Source organism: Tauraco erythrolophus, chromosome 28, assembly GCF_009769465.1.
Source record: "Tauraco erythrolophus isolate bTauEry1 chromosome 28, bTauEry1.pri, whole genome shotgun sequence".
Taxonomy (NCBI): domain Eukaryota; kingdom Metazoa; phylum Chordata; class Aves; order Musophagiformes; family Musophagidae; genus Tauraco; species Tauraco erythrolophus.
Genome location: NC_141492.1, coordinates 58946 through 80309, shown reverse-complemented (window position 1 = coordinate 80309; position 21364 = coordinate 58946). Strand labels below are relative to the sequence as shown.

At 48.2% G+C, this 21364-nt stretch overlaps 1 protein-coding gene across 1 annotated transcript; it reads right to left on the bottom strand.

Annotated features, from left to right (window-relative positions):
• Nucleotides 1-1606: 1606 nt before the first annotated feature.
• On the bottom strand, nt 1607-16036 carry LOC104370385 (ceramide synthase 4). The gene is made up of 10 exons (XM_086627859.1): nt 15876-16036; nt 13694-13817; nt 10404-10522; nt 9267-9324; nt 8668-8718; nt 7821-7913; nt 6377-6505; nt 5984-6080; nt 3817-3983; nt 1607-1747 (listed from the first exon to the last, which is right to left on the bottom strand). Exons 1-10 carry the CDS (start codon nt 16034-16036, stop codon nt 1607-1609), a joined length of 1140 nt encoding a protein of 379 aa, XP_086483985.1.
• Between the last annotated feature and the right edge of the window lie 5328 nt (nt 16037-21364).

The window sequence follows — 21364 nt, the reverse complement described above, 5'->3', positions numbered from 1 at the left end:
TCTTCAGGTCTGATGGCCAGCTGCACTCTTGTGCCCTGGTGGCTGCATAAATCTATGTAAAAGCTGAGATTCCCATGTATCACTGGGGTTTTAAAAGAAAGCATCATCCTTGGACAGACAGAGTAAAATAATTCCTGGGCAAATCCTTACACCAGGTATCCTAATGAAGGGTTTTGCACTCCCAGCAAAGCGCAGCTAGTTGGGGCTGGGTGACATCCTTCTCGAGGCTGGTGTCCCACAGAGAGGGGTGGCTGCTGTTCAGCATTGCTTGCTGCAGATCCGAATGGCAGAATCCTTCAGGGGAATGCTGGCCGAGATCCTTCTGCCTTTCTCTCACACATCTTTCCTGACTTTATTTATATTTTGCCTTGCATAGGTCAGATGTGGGAGATAGACTGTGGCTCTTCACAGCAGTGTGTCCTAGTTACTGTTCTCCACCTCTTTGCATTTCTCAGTTTCCCCAAGTATTTGTGTAAAATATGTCAGACACCTTGGAAGCATACTGAAAACCTGAGTAGAAAACATTTTAAAGACAGTGTTTGCAGGTTTCTGTATGTTGTTTATAGACATAGATAAATCTACATATATATATATATCTCCTCTGCATTTTCTGAGCCTTTTTGAGTTAGCAATGATGTCGGACCTCCAGTAAGTTTCTAAGAAGATTTTCCTACTGACGTAAGATCTGATATCCTAAGAAACTTCTGCATCCTGCAAAATCTAGGTAAAACAGACTCTTTGGCTTAGGTATAATTCATTTTTACATTGAATTTAAGTTTTATGTTCTACTATAAATTCTGAAAATGACATCAGATACAATATATTACAAGGTGAAAAGTCATCCAACCCCCCATTAAAATGTTGGTATTGTAACATTCTTATTTTCCAATTTTGAAAATGACACCAATAAAATGAATAATATCCCTAGGGAAAGTTTTAATTTAGACTAAACTATAATTTCTGGTGGAAAAGTGTGCATTTGGAAGAGTTTCAGTTGCTTTCAATTTTAGGAGCCTTCTCCCTGAGCAGACATTCAGTTAGCAAAATCTTTTCGACACGTGAGCTATTTTGTGTAATTCATACACCAAATACAGCTTCAATCAGTTGGCCAGGCCTCATTTGCAGAAATGGTTTATCCTTCCCCAAAGCCTGACCGTTTTATACTATACAGCTGAAAACTTACTTGCCACTTAAGCTAGTGTCTGTCACATGCAAGTCCTTTCACAAGGCGGCTGAGAACGACTGCCAGTGAGTCGTTCTGAAACTGCAAGCCAGTTCAGTCTTCAGCAGTTGCAATTCATGATCTCATGAACCTTTGGGAAGGTTTTGAGATAGCCACAGTTAGGTGTCATAACTACAGTAGCTTGTTCAACCCCTCTTGTTCTGTTTACGAGGAGACTTTGGCTGGTAGACCTTTTTTTCCTGGATAAATGATCATAGAGTAGTAGTAAAAGAATGGTCCCAACAGGAGAAATAAAGAAAGCAGCTCCTGAAGTGACTTAACTGCCTGTAAACACTACGATGATATTCCAATTTGTTTGGATGACGCCTCAGGCAGACTACTGTGAAGCCATCTGTGAGCCTGTCTGACCTCATCCCCCAGGTCCTATTCAGCCTCCCCACTTTTAGGAGCCTGCCCAGCTCTTAGTGTTTCGCAGTGAGACCTGCGTTGCTCTTTGTTCTTTTCCAGATCCTCTGCTTCACTCCTGTCGCTTTCCTCGGTGTCACTTCGGGCATCTTTTCCTTTCTGTGGGAAAGACAGACAACTTGGATGAGCTGCTAACCCTTTATGATGGGACATATTAAAGGAGACTAGTCCTGTTTTCATTCACAGCACTGGTGTGTTAACCTGACAGCTAAAATAAAAATAACAGGCATGATCATGTCCTTAAACAGTGTTGCACTTATCCCTGCACTGGGAGGGTGACTTAAACTGTGTGGATGCCAGGTGCCCAACAAAGCTGCTCCATCAATCCCCTCTCCAGCTGGACAGGGGAGAGAAATACAGCGAAAGGCTCGTGGGTTGAGATAACGACACTCGGCAATTCTGTCACAGGCAAAACAAACTTGACTTGAGGAAATCAGTTTAATGAAATCAGAGTAGGATAATGAGAAATAAAAACTAAAGCTTAAAATGCCTTCCCCCCACCCCTCCCTTCTTCCCAGGCTTATCTTCACTCCCAATTTCTCTACCTTACACTCCACAGTGGCGTGAGGGGACGGGGAATGGGGCTTCTGGTCAGTTAATCACATGTTGTTTCTGTTGCTCCTTCCTTCTCAGGGAGGATTCCTCACACTCTTTCTCTGCTCCAACATGGAGTCCCACCCGTGGGAGACAGTCCTCCACGAACCTCTCCACTATGGGTCTTTTCCATGGGGTGCAGTCCATCAGGAACAGACTGCTCCAGTGTGGGTCCCCCATGGGGACACAGATCCTGCCAAAAGACCTGCTCCAGCGGGGGCTCCTCTCTCCATGGGGTCACAGGTCATGCCAGGAGCCTGCTCCAGCACAGGCTCTCCATGAGGCCACAGCCTTCTTTGGACACATCCATCTGCTCTGGCATGGGGTCCTCCACAGGCTGCAGGAGGATACCCTGCCTCACTATAGTCTTCACTGTGGGCTGCAGGGGAATCTACTCTGGAGTCTGGAGCATCTCCTCCCCTTGTTTACTGACCTTGGTGTCTGCAGGGTTGTTTCTCACATATTCTCACTACTCTCTCTGGCTGCAATTGCCATTGCAGAGTTTTCTTCCCGTCTCTAAATATGTTGTCACAGAAGTGATGATGAGCTCAGCCTTGGCCAGCAGCAGGTCTATCTTGGAGCTCGCTGGCATTGGCTCTATCAGACATAGGGAAAGCTGCTAGCAGCTTCTCACAGAAGCCACTCTTAGCAGACCCCCTGCTACCAAAACCTTGCCGTGCAAACCCAATGCAAACTGCCAGAGGTTGACTTTATGGTTTCACCTAACTTTTGAACTCTTTTTTTTTGTCATTCTAATAACATTCTTGTAATGTGACTTTCTGAAAATAAGTCAGTATTTATTCTACATATAGTTATTCTGCATATTTTCCTGTCCAGTTTATTACTGTCAAAGGTCTGAAAGTCAACATGTGTTTGTCCAGTGACCATATTGACTGGTCTCATTTTGCAATCATCTACAAACTTGATGAGAGTATGCGCCATCATTTCCTCCAGAAAAACTGTTTTTTTTCCTCTTAATGTAGCTTCAATGAAGGGGTAGGTCTAGGTAAGCTGAAGGCATAACACCAACACTGTGGGGTGGTTTTTTTTTTCTGGCCACAGATCCCCAAAGCCTTCACAAATCTACTCAAAGGCTACCAAGATGCCACCTGCTTACGTTTGCAAGGCAGGCCAGGGAACAGGCCTCTCTGATGACAATGTTTCTTCCAGTGATCCCTATACAAACTCTGGCATGCACCAAAAGCCTGTGGAACGCACGCAAAACTAACAAGTCCAAATACACAGTGTGCTATCTACCATGTTTACCTGATTGCTCCTTCCTTACTCCACTTTGGACATACCAACAGGTTCCTATTCTCCCAAACTGCACACTGAGCAGCTGTTACGCAGTGAGGAGAAAGGACCATGGATGGCTTCCATGACATTAAGACGCAGCTGCAAACTAGAAGTGAGCTGCTGCTCTGATCTTTGTGAGCAAAGGTATTCACACAACTTGCAACACGTAAATTCAGCTCTCAGGCCATTTGTAGGGCAGTCTCATTCCCCCTCCCCTTCCCTGCAGGGGTCACCTTGGAGCTCATGGTCTCTCAGAGAAGAGAAAGATTTTTTCATACCGCACCACGGAGGATGACACTGGAGATCATCTGGATGATTAGATAGGACCAGAAAATGTGTAACAACTGCAGGATCATCAGGAAAATGTTTATCAGACAGCTAATGAGGAACAACTGAAATTTGGTCACAAAGTAATAGTATGTGCTGTGGGAAAGAGAGAGAGAGACAAATCAGAAGACACAAGACTAAAGCAGGCTGAGTACCTTCACACTTACAAGGGTCAAATGTCTTTCTGGGCAACTACTTGGCTCATCTGTCCCCAGGGCAGAGCTGAGCTGTGCTAGGACTGCACCATCAGGCTCCATTCTCTGCCCAGCTCTTGCAAAGCATTTCCCAGGTCCCAGAGGACCTGCACAAACTCTGTATAAAATCACCAGCACCGTGATAGTCTTTACAGACATGCTGGTTATCGGAAACTTGCAATGCTTCCCAGAAGAAGCAGAAGCTGGCAGAATTTCTCCTAAAATAAGTCTGGAGAGGCAGGGTGAACAAAAATTAAACTGTAAGGAGACCTGGCCACTAACACTTAAATGAAAAAATTATAAATTAATTTTTTAACTGAAGTTAGGGAACAGTTGAGCAGGGCATTATTTTTGGCAGAAGTCACAGAACTCCGTATCATCAGTGACAGGGGCAGAAAGGAGGCAAGCACTGGTTTGCAAATGGAGAGCAGATAGAACGGAGAGCAGTTCAACACAGGAGGGAAATGACGAACTAGCACGTGTCCTCCTCTGCGAGTTATCTCAGACATGAAATCTAAGACATATTGGAAGCTGGGAAACTGTTGGACATAGTGTGTGTTTGTTCTGCTTCTTGCTGCTGCTGCAGGCAGGTAGATGGACCCTTGGTTTGACCTGGGACATCTGTTATCTTCTTTGTCCTTATGTTACAATACAGCAGGTTGAGATACTGGGGCTTGACTTTTTTGTGTTGGAGACAACTGAAGTCATGGTTATTCTAGTTTCTTTCTCAGGAGAGTTGCCTCAAGCTTTTATTGCTAAGGGAGCCATTTCACCACCAGAATCTGGGACTTGTTATGCAAAGTCAGCCTCACAGGCGTCCAAACTAAATAGCAGCAGAACCAAAATTCAAAACTCAGCATCTTCAGTACTGGTATGGAGCCAGGGCAGGAACAGAGGACAGCAATGCAGACTTGTCCCTATGTGTGTATAACATGTCCCATTTTAAAAATTCTTCTGTGTGTAATAAATGAAATGTTTGGTTTTGAAAGAAAACAGAAACTTTAGACTATAATGCAAGTGTTGTGGAATGAGTTTCTGAGATGGCAACTGGCATCAGCTTTTCCAGGTGTCTTGGCAGTGGTAAAGAAAGGGGGACAATTTCAGCATAGTTAGAGGCTGGCAGTATGTCAGAGGTGTGTAGGCAAAAGCTATTCTCAAAGGCTGGTGCCTGTGTGTGGCTTCTGGAGGTATCATTGCTGATACCCTTCCAGCATGTCGAGTATCCTACCTCCTGAATCCTTAGCTTGTACTCATGATTTTCTTTTTTTTTTTCCCCCTAATAATGGTGAGTCACTTTAAATTACCACACCATTATTTCTATATTAATTTTATCTTAATAGAGCTTTAAGCAGGCTTTTCTTAGTCTGCTAAGAAATTCTTGGGAAATTCTAACCAGTACAGTTTGTAACTTCTTTGTCTTGTGGGAACCAGTGTTTGCAATAGAAGGAGGCCACTTCCTACACACTGGAAGAGTCAAACCAGGTCTTGAGCAGGAGTAGAGGAGAAAGATTACTCTCAGACTGTGGTGAGGATGGCTTTAGGAGGATCGAGAAAGACAGTCCCAAAACATTCCCAGTGCCACCATAACTCATGAGAAGTCAGCAGCTGATGTAAGCATCTCATCACAGCATGAGAGACAGCCCCAGGTGAGAGACAATCCCTGCCAAGAGAGACAGTAAGAGCATGGGAACAGAGAGGTAGCGCTGTGGCTCTAGAGTAATTAATATAGTCAATTAATTAATTAATATAGTTCAAATCTTGTTTTTTTTCCTTGGACTCCAGTTGGATTAATCTTTGAGCTTACCTGTAGTGTCTTGTTCCCTGCCTTTCCTCCCCTCAGCATGGAGACTCATCTCTCCAGAAGCTCAAATAGTGCATAATACCCATGTTCGGAGAACATGAAAACATAACTCACATTAACGGGAAATGACAAGCCGGGAGATGATGAAAACCACAGCGAAAACAATAAAGACTGCTTCGCAGAGCCGCTTCCATTTCATGTAATGGAGCATCTTAGCAAGCTGCAGAGAGAAAAATTGCCATATGTCTCGCACGCCTGTGCTCTCCTTGTAGGGGGCTGAGGGATTTCTTATGTCCTGCAAGGGCTAGCAGGCTCATGGGGATGTCGCCCAGTCCTGTTTGCTTTTCCCCAAGAGCAGTAAATCTGACACTTCCCAAATGTGCTGGCACTATAGCACAGGTGTCTATAGTGTGTCTACATTGTGTCCACTGGTGTCATGCGCAGTCAGGCACATGGTTCCCAGTGCTACCTACAGACACAAGCACAGATCGGCGTTTCTGGGTGAGGGCAACTCACCTCTAAAATATGATCAGAAGCATCATGGACCAGCATGACTATCATCCCAAACCGTATAAGATTGGCACAGTAGGAGACAAAGATCAGAGTGATGGTGGCAATGTGGTGGATGATCTGTTCCTTAAAGTCCTGGTGTGAGAAGAGAGATTGTGTGTCAGTCTTGCCTTGACCTGGCAGCACCTGTTCCTGGATGGTGCTGCCTCACTGAGGCACGTCAAACACCTCCACGAAGCAACAGTGCTCCCCACTGTGCTACAGCTCTCTGAGGTCCTGCATAATCCCAAGAAGAACAGACATCTTTATGCCCAGTTTATGGAAACCCCGATAAATACCAGTGGGGTACACATGGGTGCAAATGTGCTAGAAGACAGATTTTATAAATTTCCCATGAATCAACCAGCCCTTACAAGGTTCCTTTCTTAACATCCCATATTTTCCTCCCAGACCCCTCCACTGTGTATTGAAGAGCTTTTTGTAATGACAGATTGCCCTTGGCCTGGGGCAGGTCCTATCCACTGGCCATAACAGAGGCAGCTCTTCAACCTCCCTGTGCTGCCCACGGAGAGTGAACAACAGAGATGGGCTGGAGATACTGCAGATGGGGAATATGCCTTCTTCCATGCCTCAAGTAAAGAGAGGACCTTGCTACATGGTTCATGCCTGCATGGACAAATCTGTATGTGCAAAATGGCAATGCTTTCGGGTATGAGAAGATGACTCCTGAGTGCTCTGTGAAGGGATTGGGAAGGGCGGCTCTGGCTCTGGCCCAGGGAGGATCACTGCCAGGCAGTGGGTTCCTGCTTCTTCTGGGAAGACTATCGCAGTATTGGTAATTTTAATACAGAGTTTCTGTAGACCCTCCAGAACCTGGGACATGCTTTGCGAGAGCCAGGCAGACCCAGGCAGACCCCATCTCTGGGGAAAAGCATCAAGTCTCTGAAGGTGTGATCATCAAATTAAAAAATCAAATGAAGCTCAGGTTGAAACTCAGCTTGCACAATTGAACTGCAGAGCTCTGTGCAGTCTCCACTGCAAGGACGATGCAAGGGATGCTTGGTGGATGCTGGGTCTGTGGGTCCCAGAAGGTCACCTCATCCCATGCTGCAAAAGCCATATGTGCGTCTACAGTACCCTCATTACAACAGCACATCAGGACACAGGCCTCTGGTTGAGGCAGCATGATGCCGTGTTCACCCAGCAGCTGGTCAGCCCCCAGCGCTTCCCCAGCCCAGCAGGCAGGAAGACCATGCTGCACACAACTGGGACTCAGTGCAAGGTGCGATGGTGGGATATGAGAGCTGTGGGGAGCTCATGTGCTCAGGGGTCTTCACAGCAGCATGTGTGCCGTGTTCTTTGCACCCCCAGGGAGCTGGCAGCAGGAGAGGAGACCCTCCTGGCGGGACTGACCAAGCCAGCAGGTTGCAGTTGTGCTGCTGTCACTCACCTTCCTCTTCACATCGAAGGGCAGAGTGGCCACCAGCGAGCAGTAGAAGGAGAGCTCCAGCAGGTAGAACCAGCCCAATGCAGGCAGGAGAGGCTGCAAGACAAGCGACAGGCAGCATGACACCTGTGCCTAGCCCTGGGGGACAGGAGAGGAGAAAGGTCTTTCCAGGCAAAGCCTCTTCATTCAACCCACGTTTGGGACAAGAGGGCTTGGTCACGCCTAAATTTTCATGTTCCCTGTGACTGAACCATTTGCTGATGCACTGTCAAGCCTGGTCCAAAGCCAGGACCAGCCCTGGTCAGTCTGCAGAGGGATAGAGGAGCTGGGGTCTCCCCTCTGCAGAGTGTCGGACACCTCTCATCTCTATCCCTTCTTCAAGAGGTCAAGGGACGTCCTGACCACCTGGGCCCTTTTGTGGCCACACACATGGAGTTGCCTCAAGCCAGGCTTGGGTTACAGAGGAAATCATAGAGAAGAGGTGCCTGTTCAGTGCAGAGACTCTCCATCTGCTGTCACATGGAGCACCTATGAGGAGCTTGTCAAGAAGACAGAGCCAAGCTGTTTGCCATGGTGCGATGATGAGAGACAGCAGGTGTAAGTTGAAACAAGAGAGGTGGATGCAAGGAGAAACTTTTTCATCATAAGGGCAGTCAGACAGTGGAGTAGATTGCTCAGAGACATAGTGCTGTCTCCATCCTTGAAGGTTTTCAAAAGTAGACTGGAGAAAGCCCTGGGTAACCTGATCTGATCTTGCAGCTGAGTGCTGCGAGAAGGAGGTTAGACAAGAGACCTCCTGGTCTCCCTTCCAATATGCGTTATCCTGTAATTCCATATACTTGCTGCTCACCTGTTGTGGAAATCTCAGCCAGCACACAGTGTGGTCCCAAAACCAGGGCTTCTGTGCAGAGAGAAGGCAGCAATAAGAACCCATAGCCTTTTAATGACACATAATGACCATGTGAAGAAGTACTTCAAGAAGTCAGTGTGCCCCCACTAGATCCAATCTCCCCTTGAGCTTTGGAAGTGGTTGGCAAAATACACTTGTCATTAGTGAATGCACAGGATGTAGTAACACCAAGGACCTCAGTATGCAGTGGGCAGCAGCCACAGCCAGGACAGGGTCTGCTGTTGGCTGAGATGCAAGGGCTGTGTGCGTGTATCAGTGGGGAATCACTTACATAATGACCTAAGACAAGGAGAAAACCATCACTGACGTCTAGCCAGGTCCACCCAGGGAAAAGGGGACTGTTCTGCTGGATCAGGATTGGTGATGGTTCTGCTCCATGCCCCTTGATTTGTCCTTGTTTGGCTTTGGATACAGTCATGGCCACACAGGATCTTCAGGTGGGCTCTTTGAAATGGCCCAGGGCCATCAGCCTCATTTGCCATGAATGAAGAACCCTTGAAAGGTGTTGCTCCACAGCATCACCCTGCTCATATACTTACATCATACAGAAGAGCCAGCCCAGAGAAGAATGAGGTGAAATAGAATGTAAATCTCCAGCTAAAACAGAAAAACCAAAGAATTAAGGCTCCCTCCAGAGCTGGAATAGCTCTCTAGGCTGTGCCTAGGATGCTGCAAAGCTCACAGAGGAACCTGTGCTTGTTTGGACAGGGGTTTACAAAACCTCAGCCCTGTTCGCACATGCACCCATGTGCTGTTAAGGCAACAGGGTATCCACAGCCCACCCAGGCTCTGCTGTGGTCCATACGGTGACCAAATTCCTGGTGTGCTCCATCAGCATTAAACAGGATGCAGCATGACTACCAAGATGCCTCTACCTCTCTCCTTGTGTTACGTGGGTGTTTGCAGATCACCTATGCAAATGCTTCTAAACCACAGCCTGTGGAAGGCGCCTAATTTTTCCCAGTGATGGCACAGGAGTACTGGGGGTTTTATCAGTTTCCTCAGAAATGCTGTAATATGGAGGAGCGAACAAGCTTTCAGGAGGAGAATGTTTTTTAAAAAGCACAATAACAGGACTCAAGCACTGAATAATTTGTGTTTTCAGAGAGGGAGAGAGGGTAGATCTTGTACCTGATGGGGGTCTCATTCTGACTCCATGTATTACTGAGATATACAGGAAGATTTCATACGAGAGAGCAAATAGCTTGAGGAAAAGGAATGCTACGAAGATCTCTGTGCTTTCTGGTGTTTTTCAGTTTTTACCTACCTCTGTTCATGGCTTGCACTGCCTACTAACTGCACTTCATGGATTTATTTTATGCTCAACAATCCATGCTGAGAATATTTTAAAATTTTATTTTGTATCAAGTTCATCTTGAAAAGAAGTTTCACGCATTTTGCAACACATTGCTGCTCAAAATCCCTCCAGCAACTTTAACTTTCTAAAGTTAAAGTGGAAAGACGGATGCAGCTGGCAGCGCTGCATGGTGGCTCTGTCGCCAGAGCGGGCGGTGGTGAGACCCAGCCTCATGGTACAAAGTTTCCTCTCACAGCCACAGCTGGCAGCGGGCTCCTCTGGGAGTGTGTCTGGGGCTAAGGACAGGGCAAGGGATGGGGATGGCGTGCAGACCTTGCTGGAGGGCTCCATCACCAAAAGCCTCTGCTGGCCCACCTACCTGGCCTCACAGAACTTCTTCATCAGCCTGGGCCGGTCCTGGGCCCGCCGGTGCCGAAACCAGGTCTCCACCTTTTTGACCGGCAGGTCACTTTGCTTGGCCAGTGAAATCAGGTCTCCCTAGAAAATGGAGCAGAAAGCAGGAGTGAGCCTTCCTCAGACTGTCTGTCCCTGTGCGGGTGGCAGAGCTGTGCTCCTGCGGGCTGCCTCTGCTGCTGTGGGCCACGCTTCTCCAATGATCATCTTTCTTTGGAAAAAAATCATATCAGCTCTATTTGCATTTGTGGACTCCCAATTAATTTTGGCCATTTAAAAACTCCAATTCGGCCATATCTAAATGCAGGTTCAGAAATAAGCACAGGCTCTCCCTGGTAAAATTTTGCCAGCTGTACACAATGGTATTCAATGTCTTTGTTAAGTCTAAATACATTTTTTTTCCCACCTCTGATACAATTTTGACTGATAATTATCAGCTACAGACAGCAAACTTGAAGATAAAAGAAGTTTTAGCTCGTGATGATAAAGACACAAGCACGTAGTTCATGCAGTAATGTCAGAAAAAACATCCAACTCTTGGAGCAACTGCACATTTAGTGGCCTTCTACGACAAAGCTACAGCACTGGTTGATGTGGGTAAAGCAACGGATGTCGTTTTCCTGGACTTGTGCAAGGTGTTTGACACTGTCCCACATGACATCCTTGTCTCTAAAATGGAGAGACACGGATTTGACAGATGGACCACTCAGTGGATAAAGAACTGGCTGGATGGTCGCACTCAAAGAGTTGTGGTCAATGGTGCGATGTCTACATGGAGACCAGTGTCACGCGGTGTCCCTCAGGGGTCTGTTCTGGGTCCAGTGCTGTTCAACATCTTTGTCAGCGACATGGATGACGGCATTGAGTGCACCCTCAGTAAGTTTGCCGATGACACCAAGCTGTGTGGTGCCGTGGACTCACTTGAGGGAAAAGATGCCATCCAGAGGGACCTTGATAGGCTTGAGAAATGGGCCAGTGCCGACTGCATGAGCTTCAACAAGTCAAAATGCAAGGTCCTTCACCTGGGTCAGGCCAGTCCTAGGCACAAATACAAACTGGGCACAGAGTGGTTTGAGAGTAGCCCTGAAGAGAAGGATTTGGGGGTGTTTATAGATGAGAAGCTCAACATGAGCCAGCAGTGCGCTCATGCGGCCCAGAAGGCCAACCACATCCTGGGATGTATCAAGAGAAGCGTGGTCAGCAGGTCAAGAGAGGTGATTCTCCCCCTCTACTCTGCTCTTGTGAGACCCCACCTCGAATACTGCGCCCAGTTCTGGTGTCCCCACCATAAGAGAGACACAGATCTGTTGGAGCATGTTCAGAGGAGGGCCACAAAGATGATCCAGGGGCTGGAGCACCTCTGCTACGAGGACAGGTTGTGGGAGCTGGGATTGTTCAGCCTAGAAAAGAGAAGACTTCAGGGGGACCCAAGAGCTTCCTTCCAATACCTGAAGGGAACTTACAGGAAGGCTGGGGAGGGACTTTTTACAAGAGTGTCCACTGATAGGACAAGGGGAAATGGTTTAAGTTGAAGGAGAACAGATTTAGATTAGATCTTAGGAAGAAATTCTTCAGTAACGAGGGCGGTGAGACTTTGGAATAAATTGCCCAGAGAAGTTGTGGATGCCCCCTCTCTGAAGGTGTTCAAGGCCAGGTTGGACAGAGCCTTGAGTAGCCTGATCTAGTTGAGAGGCGTCCCTGCCCATGACAGGGAGGTTGGATTAGATGATCTCTAAGGTCCCTTCCAGCCTCTGCCATTCTACGATTCTGTGATTCTATGATTCACAGGCTAAAAAAGCAGGATTTCCAACATGCTCTATGCATGAATTCCAAATAAACCTACCTAGCCTTAAGATTTATAGACTGTGATTAAAATGAAGGTAAAGATGAACTCATGAGTATTTTTTAATTAATCTGACAAAGCTTCATAGAAATTTAAGTCAAAAAATTATTTTTAAAATCCATGCATCAATATGAGTCATGATCTAGGCCTAAAGAGTAGTGGTGAATGGAGTTAGACCCCAGTTGGTGGCTGGTCACAAGTGGTGTTCCCCAGGGCTCAGTACCGGGGCCAATTCTCTTTAATATCTTCATCAATGACCTGGATGAGGGGATGGAGTGCACCCTCAGTAAGTTTGCAGATGACACCAAGCTGGGTGGGAGCGTTGATCTGCTGGAGGGTAGGAAGGCTCTACAGAGGGATCTGGACAGGCTGGGTCGATGGGCTGAGGCTAACTGTACAAGATTCAACAAGGCTAAGTGTCGAGCCCTGCAGCTGGATCATAACAACACCATGCAACCTACAAGCTTGGGGAAGAGTGGCTGGAAAGCTGCCTGGGGGAAAAAGACCTGGGGGTGTTGGTCAACAGCCAACTGAACATGGGCCAGCAGTGTGCCCAGGTGGCCAACAGCATCCTGGCTTGTAGCAGAAATAGTGTGGCCAGCAGGACTGGGGCAGTGATCGTGCCCCATACTCAGCACTGGTGAGGCCACACCTCGAATCCCTTGTTCAGTTTTGGGCCCCTCACTACAAGAAGGACATTGAGGTGCTGGAGTGTGCCCAAAGAAGAGCAATGAAGCTTGTAAAGGGTCTGGAGCACAAGTCTTATGAGGAGCGGCTGAGGGAACTGGAATTGTTCAGCCTGGAGAAAAGGAGGCTCAGGGGAGACCTGAGCTCTCTATAACTACCTGAAAGGAGATTGTAACAAGGTGAGTGTCAATCTCTTCTCCCAAGTAAAAAGCGATAGGACAAGACAAAACGGCCTCAAGTTGCACCAAGGGAGGTTTAGCTTGGGTATTAGGAAAAATTTCTTCACTGAAAGGGTTGTCAAGCACTGGAACAGGCTGCCCAGGGAAGTGGTGGAGTCACCATCTCTGGAGGTATTTAAAAGATGTGTAGATGTGGTGGGACCTGGTTTAATGGGGGCCTTCACAGTAGGTTAACAGTTGGACTCAATGATCTTAAGGGCCTTTTCCATCCTAAATGATGCTATGATTCTGAAGGACTTGTAGCTCTGCTGAAAATAAGAAGCCTTATCGATAGACCCCCAAAGGATGTCAGGGATGCTGGGACTACAGCTGTTGAACATGTTGGAAGATGCTGAAATATCTGCTTATATATATTCTTCCCTGGAAGAGTGGTTGGCAGTAACTGCCTTGCCTGCGAGGCTGGTTTGGTCAGGCTGGAGTATCTGGACAGAGAGAAGGTGTTGCTTACCTGGCCTTTTGAAACACTGGGACACAGGGGACACTCACCTCCTTTGGGGTCCTGCCCCAGCGAATGTAGAAGTCTTCCAATGTGGCATTGGGCTGAACTTTGGGCCTCAGCTTGTCACTCACACCCAACCTCCTTCCCAAGGGCAGAGCTACGGATCTGTAAGAGGAAAGAGAGTTCAGCCAGGAGAGGACGTGTGTGTCTGCGCTGTAAGCCAGGGTCAGCCACCAGTACAATCCTGCCAGCGCCATAGCCTGTGCATGGAGGCACCACACCGGGGGCCCAGCACCGCCCTGGGTGCTCACACCCCCAGCCCAGCCCTGCCCCGCTACACGCACACCCCAAGGGACTCCAGGGGCACCTATGAAGCCCAGCGCGTCTGTCAGGTCAATGCTCTTTCGAGAGAGAGACGCAATTGCACCAAAGCAAATGCAGGATGTGCAGTGGAGACAACAACAACAAAGCAAACAATAATTAATTCTTCTGCCGAGGCCTTGAGAAGCCTTGCATTTCTCTGTGTTGGAATGCATGCTGCTCCCCTTTACAGCATTCCCAAGCAGCCCAGACCGTGCCATGAAACCAGCCTGCAAGTGTGCTGAGTGTCCCATGCGCTCTGTGCCCAGGGCACCTGACCACTGGCTGTGGTGGGAGCCAAGGACAGAGCACATGGGGATACACTGGTTCCTGCAGGAAACACTACCTTTGCAGGAAACCCCAGCAAGGCTCTACTGGGACACAATGTTTTCTAAAGTCTTGTTGTTTCTGGGAAGCCAGGCAAGTGCAACAGCTTTGAGGGAACACCTGATGACCCTGGAGTTAATTCTGGCCCTTCCTACAGCCCCCGTCTGCCACATCTTCTCACACGGCCTCTAGGCCACCAGAGAAAGACCACATCCCACCTGAGGGCAGGTTTGCCGAGGTTTTGCCAAGCCTCGCTGCTTTGCTAGCACGCTGCCCTGCTGCAACTGGTCAGCTCCCCGAGTTCCTGTGCGTGAGGGCTGGTCTGTACCTCCCCGACTGTGAGTGTCTCTGCTCCTGGAAAAGGGGCCCAAGTCCAATCTGAATCCACCTCCTGTGCTGAGCTATGTGGACCTGTCTAGTTTCCATATGAGTCCTTGGGAGATGCTGGTCAGTCCTCAGGGTCCCCTGGAAGCACCATTTCTCTCAGGCAGGTGCCCACAGCGAGGGCATGGGGGTGCATCATCCCTGATCGAACCGGGGATCACTGGTGCCAGGAGGAGAGAGCAGGCAGAGCTGGGGCAAGGAGGAGTGGTGTGAGCAAAGCAGTCCCATGAGCTTCAGGAGCCATGATAATTTGTTGGAGTGGGTCCAGAGGAGCCCACGAAGATGATCTGAGGGCTGGAGCACCTCTGCTATGGAGGACAGGCTGAGAGAGTTGGGGCTGTTCAGCCTGGAGAAGAGAAGGCTCTGGGGAGACCTTCCAGCAGCCTTCCAGTACCTGAAGGGCCTACAGGAAAGCTGGAGAGGGGCTTTGGACAAGGGCGGTGTAGCAATAGGACAAGGGGCAATGGCTTTGAACTGAAAGAGGGGAGATTTAGATTAGATCTAAGACATGTTTTACACTGAGGGTGGGTGAGGCACTGGCACAGGTTGCCCAGAGAAGCTGTGGCTGCCCCATCCCTGGAGGTGTTCAAGGCCAGGTTGGATGAGGCTTTGAGCAACCTGGTGTAGTGGAGGGTGTCCCTGCCCATGTCAGGGAGGTTGGAACTAGATGGTCTTTAAGGCCCTTCCAACCCAAACCATTCTATGATTTTGTGAACCCCTCCTTCTGCTTCAGATACTGAGAGTGAGGGGCGCACAAAGCACCTTCGGGCGCCCTCTAGGATCAGGCTGAACCCTGGCTCAGCTTGGGGACTCCCAACACTGGTGTATCCAGCAAATTCCTTATCTGTGCTGCAATCTCCCACTGGACTCTCTCCAGAGGGACCCTCCCCCACAGTTGAGGTGTGACTAATTGTCCTTTTCACACCCTGTTGATACAGGTTATGTTACCGGTACAGGAGAGAGGGAGGGCAGAGCAAAGAGCTGCCACACATATACCATATGCCACAAAAAGCAGAGAGATTTCAGTATTCTTGGGGACAATCCCCTGTCCACTTTGTAGCAGTCAGGAAGCAGGTAAGGATTAGTCTGGTGCAACCCTGTGAGGACACTGGGCAACCAGCACAGGAGGAAACCAGATTTGCTGCACTCACCTTTCAAAAAATGCATCGGACAACGAGCAACAGCAGGGCACCAGGGATGCAGAGCAAGAGGTCCTGAGGCTGTGGGTAGTGTATGTCTGCAGACTCCTTCATGTCTTCCCAGGTAGCTCCAGGTGGCAGCCAGTATTCATGGTGCCAGAACCCTTCTGACACTCCCATCCTGGTCAAGATTTTGGGCACAGAAATCAGAGGCTCTGGGATTTCAGCAAGCAGCTAGCAGCAAGGCATAAAACTCACTCCAAAATTGGACTCTCAGCTCAACAGCTTGTCATTCATGCTCCCCCACCTCTCCCCCAATCCCACGAATATGACTTCAGACTAGTTGAAATAGCATTACTTGTTCTGACCTGCCCATGAGCTTGGAGGTGGGGTAAGAAGTCTAGTACATGAAAGTAATTTAGTGGGTGTCAAGGACGTGACTAACCTCAATTACACTCTGCCTGCACAGGTGACTGAAGTCCCTACCTGGTGACAATAATAGCAGGGGCTTCTCTACCACCCCCTCTTTCTACCAGCCTTTTCCTTCCCAGGCTGCAAAGCCCTCACCTATTAATCAGCTCTGACACCTGCCAGAGGGTGTGGGTGGAGGTTCTCAGTGAGACTGGCCACAGCTATTAAGATCTTCTGGCACCCTCAGGGTCCTAACTGTCTCAGTTTTGGTTCCTCCATCTCGACCTAGCAACATCCCATATCCTATTTGCATTTTGAACCATCATGTATTGAGCACCAAGTTGATATACTGCTCCCCCAGAACTATTCTGAAGTGCTAATGCTCAGTCCAGCCACTTCAGGAGACTTTCTCATGTGCACCATAATGTCTCCTCCATATTCACTTCACTTGTGTTTTATCGCCTCAGTACTGTAAACCCTTCTGCAACTGCTGCAGTCAGTCCACATCACCATCATGAGTAACTTCATTGTCAGCCGATTTTGCCCTCTGCCTTTCCCTACCACTTTTTGGGGCACCTGCAACCAATACAGAGCTGTAAAAAATTCCTGTGGTCTCTCATGGTAACCTCCAGTGGATTTAAGTCTGTGTTGAGGAACCTCTTTGAGTGCCTTTGCAAAGCGGAGTAGGTAGCAGGTTCTCTCCTCTGCCTGTGGTCACTGACTCTTTGGGATAGCTCCAGCGGTGAGACGCATTTCTTTGTATTAAACTCATGGGGACTCTTTCCTATATTATGTTCATCTGTGTTTCCACAAATTTCATAATTATTATGCTTTCTACTGGTCTGATCAGTCTGGATGTCAGATCACCAATGGCTGTATCTCCTTACATTCCCACTTGGAACCTTCTTAAATTTTTCTGATAATGAGATGATCTGAAACAAAAAATCACATTCCACAGTTGGTAGAAGGTTTAACTCCTCTAGTACAAGTTTCCTCTTGACACTTGAGTGAATGCCACCCAGTTTTAAAGGTTTGCTATATAACATGTTCTCACCCATCAGCTTGAGATGGATCTCTTGTGATGTAGCCTCAGCAAGATGTCAGGTACTGGGCCCTCTCTGAGCTTCCAAGCAGGGAAGTCACACAGGCGGCGCATTGAATTTTTTGGCTCTAGCCTGATCTTGTCTCGGTGTTCTTGCTGTATGTCTCGATTATCTCTGACTCCTGCAGCCTTTCCAATGTTTCACAGATTGGTATTGCCTTTCAAGTTGTTCTCAAGATGTTTCCTGCCTGCTTTATTGTATGTTCACATCAACCTGTCAAAGTTACAGATCCTTTCACTTTCCTTGTTTAGACGTGACTTCAGCTTTTTGAACAATGCTGTTAGCGACGCCCTTACCTGCAGGCACTGTGTGCGAATTGAGAAAAGCAATGTCTTTCAGAGTGTAGCCATCCAAGCAAAGGTTCCCTTGGGCATACATGTCTAAATGAAAAACATGGTGGAGGTTCCCAAGTGTGTGCACGGGGAAGGGAATAACTGTGCAGAACGGCTCTTAAAACAAGATCGAAACCAACACTAGATGTCCATGACTACTGGAGTCAGAAGATTCATGTCAGCCATAATTTTGGGCTAGGATGGCCAGATGCCTCCCTGGGGGCTGTGCTTTGCAAGTGCTTGACTCGCACCACACAGCAGCCTGGGAGCACTAGTAATTGTTTTCATCATAACTAGTAAATGTTTTCTCGTAGCTCACCTCATCTCCCACGGTTGCTTGATTACATTATGTGATGCATGCACGGTTGTGATGCATGTGTCCGCTGTGTACACGGGCTAATAAAGACACAGGGGAAATAGATTCAGATTCTGCTGTGGTGCCCAGTGCTCCATCTGCTCTGCTGGGCTTCCAGCAGACAAGTGACAGTCTTACTGCAGGTTTTCAACACAAGCTTCTCTGTGCTGGGGGCTGTGATGCCCCTAGCATGGAGGAAGTGGAGGGGGCTGATACACTAAATTCATAAATACTATCATAGCACTCACAAGCTTCCCAGCTGGAGAGATGTAAAAAGAGAAGGTGGAGCAATGTGGGGAGGAAGCTGATTACACACAGAGCTTCTTTAAGCCTTAGCAAGTTGATGGCAAAGAAAACAAATTCTGCAGTTGATCTGCGCCAGTGACTTGTCACTGTCATGCTGAGTTCCTCAGCTCAAAGCAGCACTCAGTCAAGTCCAACAGCTCTCCTGGATCCTTGATGTATCCTTTCACAAGACCAATTTGCCTCTAATGTGCTTATCTCGATCTTCAGGGGACAACAACGCCCTGAGGATGAAATTCGACAGGCGTTAACATTTGTCTGCACTGGCTCCACAGTGCATTGTGCAGTCTCTGGGAAGCATTCTGCTCCTCAGGTAAGAGGTGGTGTGATATTTACAATAGGCATCTTTCCTAGCCTTCTAAAACTTCATGAAAAAGAAAATACATTAATTTTTCTCCTCCTGTCCTTGCGAGTCCAATTGGACTTGCCACTGCCCTGGCAGTACCAAGTAACCTGGCCTGCTCCTAGGTCTGGCGCACCATGGGGAATAAGCAAGAGGAGTTAGAGGTGTGTGCGCACAACTGTTGGGATATGATCGTATTGGCATTGCAGAGACATGGTGGGATGAATCCTATGACTGCAGTGTCAGAATAGAAGGGTACAGGCTCTTTAGGAAGGATGGGCAGGGGAGAAGAGGAGGAGGGGTTGCCCTCTGTGTGAAAGACCAGCTGGAGTGCATGGAGCTGCACCTGGGGACGAATGAGGTCCCAACTGAGAGCTTACGGGTTAGGATTAAAGGGGAGAACAGGGACAGGGGACATAGTAGTAGGGGTCTGCTACAGACCACCTGACCAGGAGGACTGGGTGGATGAGGCCCTCTACAGACAGATAGGAGCTGCCTCAACATTTACGAGCCCTGGTCCTCATGGGGGACTTCACCCACTCCCATATCTGTTGGAAGGACAACACAGCAGGGCATAGGCAATCCAGGAGGTTCCTGGAATGCATGGATGATAACTTCCTTCTCCAAGTAGTAGAGGAACCAAAAAGGAGAGGTGCTTTGCTGGATCTTGTTCTCACCAACAAAGAAGGGCTGGTGGGGAACGTGACGCTCAAGGACAGCCTTGGCTGCAGTGATCGTGAAATGGTGGAATTAAAGATACTAAGGGAAGCAAGGAGGGTGGACAGCAAGCTCACTACCCTGGATTTCAGGAGAGCAGACTTTGGCCTCTTCAGGGATCTCCTTGCTAGAGTACAATGGGATGAAGCCCTAGAGGGAAGAGGGGCCCAAGAAAGCTGGTTAATATTCAAGGATCACCTCCTCCAAGCTCAGGAGCAGTGCATCCCAACAAAGAGAAAGTCAGGTAGGAACACCAGGAGGCCTGCATGGATGAACAAGGAGCTCTTGGACCAACTCGGGCACAAAAACAAGGCCTATAGGGGATGGAAGCAAGGACAGGTGGTCTGGGAAGAATACAGAGAAATTGTCCGAGGAACCAGAGATCAGGTTAGGAAAGCTAAAGCTAGAGTTAGGTACTCTAGTAACAGGCTGTACTCAAGTACAGGCTGGGTGGAGAATGGATTGGGAGCAGCCCTGAGGAGAAGGACTTGGGAGTGCTGGTGGATGAGAAGCTCAACATGAGCCGGCACCGTGCGCTGGCAGCTCAGAAAGCAAATCGTATCCTGGGCTGCATCAAAAGAAGCGTGGCCAGCAGGTTGAGGATGGTGATTCTGCCCTACTCAGCTCTCGTGAGACCCCACCTAGAATACTGTGTTCAGCTCTGGTGTCCCCAACACAAGAAGGACATGGAGCTACTGGAGCGAGTCCAAAGGAGGCCATGAAGATGATCCAAGGGCTGGAGCATCTCTGCTATGAAGACAGGCTGAGAGAGTTGGGGCTGTTCAGCCTGGAGAAGAGAAGGCTCCGGGGTGATCTTATAGCAGCTTTCCAGTACCTAAAGGGGGCCTACAGGAAAGCTGGAGAGGGACTTTTTACAAGGGCGTGTACTGATAGGACAAGGGGCAATGGATTTAAACTGAAAGAGGGCAGATTTAGATAGATCTAAGGAAGAAATTTTTACATTGAGAGTGGTGAGGCACTGGCACAGGTTGCCCAGAGAAGTTGTGGATGCCCCATCCCTGGAAGTGTTCAAGGCCAGGTTGGATGAGGCTTTGGGCAACCTGGTGTAGTGGAGGATTTCTCTGCCCATGGCAGGGAGGTTGGAACTAGATGATCTTTAAAGGTCCCTTCCGACCTAACCATTCTATGATTCTATGATTCTATAATCCAGAGTGTCCCTTGCTCCAGGGCCAAATGCAGCTTTACCTAGCAGGAGATAAATCAGACAGCTGCAGTTCTCACTAGCATGGCCCAGCATGGCTGCATGTCCTGGGTATGTAACACCCTCTCCACGCATGCTGCATGTGTATCGACCTTGGCAACCGCACCCACACATATCTCCCTCATCACACATCCACCCACAAGGTGCAACTAGCCAGGTTACCTCTTGGTAGTTGAAGTAGCAGAAAAGAGCCCAGACAATCAAACCTTTCAAAAGTAATTTATAAAGAACATTTACATTCAGTAGTACAAAATAATATATAACCATCCCTTCTGGACACACCACCTGCAGAGGAGTGGCAAGATTGTAGGCTCAGATTAAGAAACATGACAGTATACAGAACGTATTTGAACTTCAAGTTAGCTTAAGGTTTCAGAGACAAACTATCTTCAGCAGATACAAATTTAAATGACTATGCAGGAATAGATGCTCTCCTCCCAGAGCGTGATACTGCCCTGGAATCACCTGTGCTGGAACCACTTTTACCCCTCTGAAATTATGCAATGTATTTTGACTGAAACCTAAGATGAGCACATACAAGACCAGATCAAAGCTCTCAGTCACATCTCAGGTGAACTGAGCGGATTGCTCAAAAACTCTCCTGTCCTTCTATGCTGTCACTTGTCTTTTAATTTTAAACATGTGCACCACATCCTCAAATCTGGCATTTCCTTGGTCCATGTCCCCCCAAGTTGGCATTAGCCCTCACTGGGCACACATAG